This window comes from Pteropus alecto, unplaced genomic scaffold (assembly GCF_000325575.1).
Source record: "Pteropus alecto unplaced genomic scaffold, ASM32557v1 scaffold75, whole genome shotgun sequence".
Classification (NCBI taxonomy): domain Eukaryota; kingdom Metazoa; phylum Chordata; class Mammalia; order Chiroptera; family Pteropodidae; genus Pteropus; species Pteropus alecto.
This window is the reverse complement of record NW_006440638.1, coordinates 16,097,704-16,106,494: the sequence shown is the minus strand read 5'-3', so window position 1 is coordinate 16,106,494 and position 8,791 is coordinate 16,097,704. Positions and strand designations below refer to the sequence as shown.

The 8,791-nt window shown below is 38.9% G+C and overlaps 1 protein-coding gene across 1 annotated transcript in view; it reads left to right on the top strand.

Annotated features, from left to right (window-relative positions):
* The first annotated feature begins 888 nt into the window (after nt 1-888).
* Nucleotides 889-8,791, top strand: part of SNTN (sentan, cilia apical structure protein) — an 18,095-nt gene continuing 10,192 nt past the window's right edge. Inside the window, exons 1-2 of the mRNA XM_006917495.1 lie at nt 889-998; nt 3,239-3,273. Of these exons, the coding sequence (XP_006917557.1) occupies nt 889-998; nt 3,239-3,273 (145 nt within the window). The remainder of the gene's footprint in view (nt 999-3,238; nt 3,274-8,791) is intronic.

Sequence of the window (8,791 nt, the reverse complement as noted above, 5' to 3'; positions counted from 1 at the left end):
TCTCTTGAGATCTATCTCCTCTCACTCATCAACCTACCAGTGATCTCAGTAATCACTGGTCATGTCCTCCCTGACCCAGACTAATTTGACTGAGCTGACACTTCCTCTAGCTTTTATAGAAAGAGCTCTAAGCTAACACAAGTGAAACAGCCTTTCTATCGGTCTTCCTGCATTTTCTCTGTTTGCCTCTCTAAACCATTATTCACACTGAAGCTGGAGGATTTTTCCAAAATATAAATCTAACTTTATTAACTGCCTTGCTTAAAACTCAAAAATTATTTTCCATTATTTCGACATGCTGTGGCCCACAAGTTCCTGTGTGGTCTAGCCACCACACCTCCTCTTCATCTTCAACTAAAGCCTCTCTCCCTCTCCCCTTTCTTGTCCAGCCACATTAACCTTTCAGTCCTTCCTGTTCACCACACTCCTTCCTGCCACTGGGTTTAACACAGGCTATTCCGCCTACGTACAATGTGGATCCCTTGCCTTTTAATCTACTTAACTCCTACTCATCATCAAATATCACTTCTCCAGGGATGCATCCTTTACCTCCCTGACTGACAGCAATCTCATGGCACCACCCTTCATGGTATTGTCTGTGTGATTACTTGATTAATATCAGTCTTTCCCACTAAGCTCCCTGAGATCAAGATCTCTCTCTAATTTTGTTCACTGTTGTGTCCCCAGTACCTTGTAAGGTGTCTGGCCCACTGTAGGCGCTCAAATATTTGTTAAATGCATTAATGGTTTACTGTCTACATATGGTAATAGTGGATAAAGCTCTTGTAAAAGTGCCATTGTATAGTTGTCAAGGAGTGAATGACAATAGTAACAGTGAGGAAGTGGCTGTTGCTTAGGAAGGGCCAACACACAACAGGAGACCAGAGTATGTGTGGCTGCATGCACAGTACCCAGGACCAAGCACACCACTTGGAAGGGGAGCCCAATCCTTCAGCAGCCCCAACATCTACTTTAGCACCTAGAAAAATGCTCAAAAGGTCAGTGGTGCTTAGCTCTACTTTATTGGGTTTCATTTAAGTTTGCAGGTGTATTTCCAAAGAGTTCCTGTTAACAACTTCATGGTCAAGATATTGCAAGTTTGATGCCTATTATCCACCTCAATCCAGCTTTAAATTGAATTGGAAAAATAAAGAGAACAAATTTTCAGCTTTGATTGCAAACTAAAAAGATGATACAATTAACACAAATATCTTTGCCTCTTGAGAAACATTTGTGAATCAAAATTGGTACTGATGTTAACATATAGCATATTTTTTTAAATTATCCCTGATAGAAGAAAATTGTTTCAAATCATTCAAATATGTAAAATTATGGCTAACAAATGAAAAATATTTTTTCTGATGTAATTCCCTTTAGGGCAGTGGTTCCTAACCTTTTTGGTACCAGGGACCGGTGCTCCTATGAGAATCTAATCCTGATAATTTGAGGTGGAGCTGAGGTGGTGATGCTAGCACTGGGGAGCGGCTGCAAACACAAATGAAGCTCTGCTCCCTAGACCACTGCTCACCTCCTACTGTGTGGCCCGGTTCATAACAGGCCATGGACTGGTACTGGTCTGCGGCTCAGAAGTTGGAGAACCCTGCTTTAGGGGACCTGCTTTAGTTCAAAAAACTTTTCTGAACACCTAACAAGTGCTAAGTATTCTTAAGTATTTTAAGTAGCCCAAGATGGGAGAAATAAATATAAACTGCACAGCTTTGCTTTCAAGAGCCTCAGAAACTGATGGAGAAGATCTTGACAATAGAAAATAAAAATATCCATGTTGCAAGTACATGTTGTGCAAAGTGAAATGATGATGCATTCTTTATCCTATGAAGGAGGCAATCATGCAGAGTTTTTAAAAAATCAAGAGGAGCTTACCAAGAAGACCATAAAAGGTCAAAGATATCATAGAGTCCAGCTTCCTAATTTTACAAGTAAAAAAAGATGAGGCCCCCAAAGGTGATGATCTCTAGACAAGTGATGCCAAAGCTAGATCTTCAACCCAAATGTTCCTTTTAAGGATATGATATGACTAAGAATATGACATATCAAAAATATGACCAAGTTTTATTGTTCTTATTTGCTTTCTCAAAACCACTTTAGCCATTGGGGGCTGAAATATCAAGCAAACATTGATTTGTTCTTTATAAAGGAGCAAGATGCATATTCCTACTTTCCAACTCACTCATTTCTAATCTCCTCATATATCAGGTGAAACAACTTCCAAAAATGAAAATCCAATCATGTCATTCTTCCTTCCCAATACCCTTAGTATAACAACCTGAGTCCTTCATAAGCCTCAGCATGGTCAGGAACCTGGCCCTTAACTGGAGTCTTATCTTCCACCGCTATCGCCTTCTTTCTTCAGGGTCCAACCAACTGTGCTTCTTTTAGCTCTTTAGTCATGCCATGCTTTCTCCCACTTCAGGGCTTCGGCAAACACTGTTTCCTCTGCTTAGAATACTCTTCTTCCTTCTCCACCTACTGATTCATTAGGTTCAGATTAATTGCCATCACCTTGACCTGTAGATCGGGTTAGTCTTTCCCTGCACTCTGTCTGTGCACTGCCATTACTCTTTATTGAATTATCTGTTTAAAATCTATCTTCTGCACAAGACTCTAAGCCCCCAAGATTATAGGAACATGTCTCTACTGCATGCACTGATGCATCCCCACTCCCTACACAATACCTAGACTCAGGTAGGCCATGCTGTCACAGCAAATAAACCTCAAATCCTTGGAGTTTTACAGAACAAGAAGTTAACTTTTCTTTTTCATGTGACAGTCCAGAGTGGGGCTTTCCGGTCAATGGCAGTTTTACTCCATATGACCACATAGGGACACAGGCTGATGTGGTTTGTGACTTCAATGTGTGGCTTCCAAAATATCCCTGATAATTTCTATGTTAATCAGCTGGAACTGAGAAAGATGGTGAAAGATCTTGCATGGAATGTGATTGCTTCTCTTCTACTCATTTTCCGTTAGGGGGAATTCAGTAACATGATCACATGAATAAACAAAAGACTAGGAAATTTGGGCCAACCATTGTCAAGCACTTCTTTACGAAGTGTCAAGGGGAGAAATAATTCTAAAAGACAGATGACTGCTCCACTAGAATGCTCAGTGAATATTTATTTAAAATAATTAATTGTTAAGCCATTGTATTGTTCTACTTTAGATGCTGATATTAATACCCAAACTCCCAGAATCATTTTTTTTTTCATTTTGTTGGCAGCATTTCAATATCCAAACAACTGGCTTCAATAAAAGGTAAGGTGCGGGGGTGACTGAGATGTATGAGTTTCTTCTCTAACATGACAGCATGGCAAGAGTTAAAAATAACAGAACATTAAAGACTGTTAAAGATGTAAGGAAACTGGTGGATAAACCATCAAGCATTCATGATTTTTTTTTAAGATGTGGGTACTGAGGTCTAGTGATAGGAATTAGCATACCCAAACTTATACGGCTCACTAAAGGCCAAGTTATGATGAGAGCATGGATCCCCTGACTCCTAACTCGGTATTCTTCCCATGGGGCACTGTTGTCTCTCCATGGACAGCATCCTTAGTACATCCAGAGTAAGGCCATCAGCATCAGACTCACGAACGCTCAGTGGAACTCAGGATGCCATCAACCTCCTACTGCCTCTGCTGATTGAATGAAAACAGTGTGGCCAAATCCCAAAGTGTAAATATTTGCCCTCAGAATTCTATTTTTGTAAATAAAATATCTTTAGAGCTAACACTATTGCTATGGAAATAATATATAAGAAAAAAACACCCATGTACTTGGATCATTATCCTATTCTAAAATATGTTACTTAAAATGTTTACAGACTAACAGGCATAGCTGGATATTACTACACTGAAGTTGTCTTTCCTCCTAGATGGCGGGCCAATGTCGCCAAAGGAGACTTTTCATATTTTTATTTAACTAAATCTTCATTGATGAAAATATTATTTTTACACTATTACAACACAAGAGATACATAATCTCTGTTTTACAATTTATACAATGTCGAGTACTTTTGATAATTTCCATGACTCCATCATATCCATGATATGATAAATATCCATGACATTTCTAATACTTCCTCCCTTTGGGAGGTTGAGGAGGGGTTGTAACTCGAGGTGGTGATCCGCCTCTGAACACGCGCATGCGCGCGCGCACACATACACACACACACACACACACACAGACACACACACATACCCCATTTCTAATATCAGACTCTTTACACTGGATCATTGTGTCAGTTTTAGCCCCATGCCTTAAGAAAACACAGGATAACCATGGCTCATCTTCCCAGAATGTGTTTTATTCAATGGTAAGGAGCTTTAAATGTTATTCATTGAAATCAGACATGGATAGATAATGGAATAGAAGCCAATATGAAACCACATCTTTTTCTGGCTACTTAGGCTTATCCCCTTGATCTTTTGGAGGGTATGAGTGGAGGATGAGTACATATTTGCCTCTAGCATCCAAAGTAATTTTATAGTGGAAAAGTCTGAGAAGTACTAGAGTATTGGGAAAACTATTGATCTAGCAAGAAAAGAGCAGAGACCTGGTTTTTAGTTGTCATATACTAGCAATGTGAACTAAGACAAAACCACTTTTTCCTAGATTCATTTCTTCATTTTCAAAAATAACTAACATTAGGAAAAGTTCTAAAATGAGGTGATTCTGACACGTTTGTGTTTCTATTAAACTAAAGTGTCAGGAGCTCACCAGATCAAACATCTAATGTTTAGTGTTTCATGTTCCAGAGCATCTGAAAAGAAAGAGGAAGAGAATTGTTCTGAAGTTTAAGTCAGCTCAGTTCAGCTAACATATACTGAGGTCTATAACATGCCAGGGCCTGGGAATGAATGCAAAGATACATAAGAAGCAGTAACTGTTTTCAGAGAACATGCAGTTTAGAACTATGCTGTCCAATATGGTAGCTACTAGCCACATGTAAATACTGAACACTTAAAATGTGGTTGGTTTGAACTGGTATGTACTGTAAGTATAAAATATATGTCATATTTAAGAGACTTAGCAGAAAGAACTGTAATACATGTCAACAATTTGTTCATATTGATCACGTTAAAATATTTTTTTGACATATTGGGTTAAATAAAATTTATTATTTAAAAATTGTATCTGTTTCTTTTAACTTTTTAATGTGGCTGCTAGAAAATTTTAAATTATCATGGTTCACATTACATTTCTTTTGGACAGCACTGATCTAGAAGGTAATTATGACATAAACAGAGTGTTGCAGTGTTGCAGTGTGAGGTAAGTTATGATAAGTTTATGTATAGGGAAGTGTAGAAAAACAAAGGTAGGACATGTAGCCCAATCTCAGGGTTTAGGAAAGAGTCTTACAGAAGACGGGGCCTGAAAAACAACATCTAGTGGCAATACGCATCGTGGTGAGAAACCAGACTAGCTGTGTGACCTTGAGCAAGCTGCTTGACCTCTCTGTGCCTCAGTTTTCTCTTCCATAAAGAGGGGATGATACTGGAACCTACCTCCGAGGGCCAATATAAGAATTAAATGAGTTGAGTCATGCCCACCCACAGAAGAGTGGCATATGGAGTGTGAGCTCCATAATTGTTCATTGCTACCGTCTGCCAGAACGCAAGCTCCAGGAAATCAAGGGTTATTTTCTTGATACTACTCACTGCTCTATCTCCACAACTAGGGTGAGAGCCTGGTGATAAGTACTTGCCAATAAATACTTGTTGGGAGAAGAGTGTTTAAGAAACTACACACAGTTCGATATAATTAAAGTGTAAAAAATATGAGGCAGGGAACAGCAGGAGAGATGAACATGAAGGGCCCTGTTTCAGTGCCCTCTCCACACACCCATTCCAGAGGCAAGAGAGCCAAAAAATGTTGCCAAAAGGGAAACATCAATCCTTTGCATTTTTAATAGCACTTAGCCCTTTACAATATGCTTTCACATATTCACTCACAACTCTGTGAAGCAGACAGGGTAGGAGTTAGGCAGCAACATACTGAGTTTATTAAGTGAAGAGCTCAGCCATAAAAGCAGGAAACCAAAACACCTCACAAAGTATCATCAATGTTGTTAGGTTAACCAGAGCTCCTTGTTAACTTTTATTTTTAATATTTTATAGTTCTTTTTTTACCATGAGCATGTGCTATTTTACAGTCAGGGAAAAAATCCACAGTGTGTTTAAAAGAATGGTGGAGAAGGAAGAGAAGCTGGCCAGTCCAGATAGAGTCCCCGTCTAGAGTGTAGTCAGATCTGAACTTCATCAGAGGATCAGAAAATGTCTGGGCTCCAGAGCCTCCGTGGGGATGCCCTTACGAGGGGATATTCCAAAGTGGCAGATATTCTTATGGTCTTTGAAGTCATACAAACTTTGAAGTATTATCTCTGCCACTTCTGAGTAATTCTTAATCTCTCCATGTGTCAGTTTCCAATATGTAAAATTGAGACACAAATTATACCAACCTCTCTGGGTTTTATTAAGCATTAAATATGATTATGTTCGAAAGGCACCTGGCATATAGTAAACAAGGAAAGTGTCTGCCATTATTTGCAAGTTCAGAGATTGGATTAAACATGCCAGCATGAGAGACATTCCCAGATCTCTCCACTAGAAACAAAAATAAGCTGCACACCTAAAACTCAGCAAAAAACATCAAACTCCACACCAGCATGTCTGAGTGTGAGATCTGTGCATAAGAGCTACCACACATCAGAACCCCAGATGTTGGGCGCTGGACTAGGAGAAACAAAGAAGCTGCCTCTCGCAGCCAGAGCTCCCTGTAGGGGGAGGAGGAGAGAAGAAAGAGTGGTGACTTCTCTGAACAGCCCTGCCTAAGAGCGCTGTGAGCTCCACGCGGCTGGCGGCAGTGACAAATCATCAGTGCAGAAGGCACTGAAACAGGGACGGCAGAAAAGCATGGACAGCAGAAAAACAACAGTTGATTTTTACCAGTCATGGTTGCAAAATTGAGACTGAGCTGCAGCCTCCAACTCCCAACTGAGAGGGCAACTCCCTCCATACCTTCCAAGACAGAATGCCATAGAGCCCCAGGGGAAGCTGAGCAAATGCTACTGAAACTGTCACTAACACTGACAGGAACTGAGACTGAGGGTAGCAAGCATGATTAAACATCTATAAGGAAAAAAAAGACATTATTAACACTTTATATAAAGCAGAGATTCAAGAAGCTAGAGGCCACCTACTGGAAATCAAAAGAAAGACACCTTATTTGCAACAGGGTAGAGACCATTATATAATAATCTTCCTTCTGGAAGAAAAAAAAAATTCTGAAGCGGTCAGCTCACCTAAAACAAAATAACAACAACAACAAAAATGCATAAGTAGGAGTAAGGTGACTAGCAGGCTGATAAAAGCAGAGGAGTGTAACCCTTACTACGAACAGGGCCTTATAAGCTTAAAATAAGAAGAGCTTTGTTATAGCAAGATAGTAATGAATGTTTAGCATACAGAGGGACAAAGTGAGACAACAATGACTGAAAAGGGGAGGATTCAAAGATCCAAATTCACAAAGAGGAATGGAGATAAGGCACGCACAGAAGAAAAAGAATGATTGTATATATACAACTATCCTTTTCATATTCATAATGGTAACCACAGGACAAAGATTTAGAACCAAAGTATATAACATAAAACAAGAAGGACTAGAGAGAAAACGCACAAAAACAACCAAAATAAAGAAAACAGAAACACAAGAACAAGGAAGCAATGGAAACACCGAGCTACCAGAAAGCAAAAGATAAAATGGCTATAAGAAGACCTCATATTTCAATAATCACCCTAAATGTAAATGGATTGAATTCACCAATAAAAAGGCAGAGAGTTGCAGAATGGATCAAAAGACAAAACCCAACCATGTGCTGCCTCCAGGAGACACATCTCAGTTCCAGAGACAAATATAGCCTCAAAGTGAAAGGGTGGAAAATGGTATTTCAAGCAAAAGGCTTTCAGAGAAAAGCGGAAGTAGTAGTACTAATATCGGATGAAATAGACTTCAAAATAAAAAAGGTAAAGAAAGATACTGAGAGACATTTCATAATGATAAAGGGAATCATGCACCAAGAAGACATAACACTATTAATATCTATGCTCCCAATCAGGAGCATAGAAATGTGTAAAGCTATTGCTAACAGAACTAAAGAGAGAAACAGACAAAAACACTATCGTAGTAGGGGACCTATATACCCCACTGCTGGATATGGACAGATCATCCAAATAAAAAATCAATAAGGAAATAACATCCTTAAAAGATACATTAGACCAAGTGGACATAATTGACATTTACAGAGCGTTCCATCCCAAAACAGCTGCTTATATGTTCTTCTCTAGTGCACATAGAACATTCTCAAGGATTGATCACATATTGGGACACAGAGATAGTCTCAATAGATATAAGAGGATTGAAATCATATCAACCATATTCTCTGATCATAATGCTCTGAAACTAGAGATTAACTGTAAAAAGAAAGCGGAAAGAACCACAAATAAATGGAGATTAAACAACATACTACTGAAAAATAACTGGGTAGGAGAAGAAATAAAAAGGGAGATCAAGAGATACATAGAAACGAATGATAAGAATAGTGCAACATATCAAAACTTTTGGGACATGGCAAAAGCAGTCATAAGAGGAAAATTCATATCATTACAGGCCTACCTCCAAAAACAAGAACAAGCCCAAATAAAAACCTAACACTTCATTTTAAAAAACTAGAAAAGGAAGAACAAATGAAGTCTAAAGTCATCAGAAGGAAATA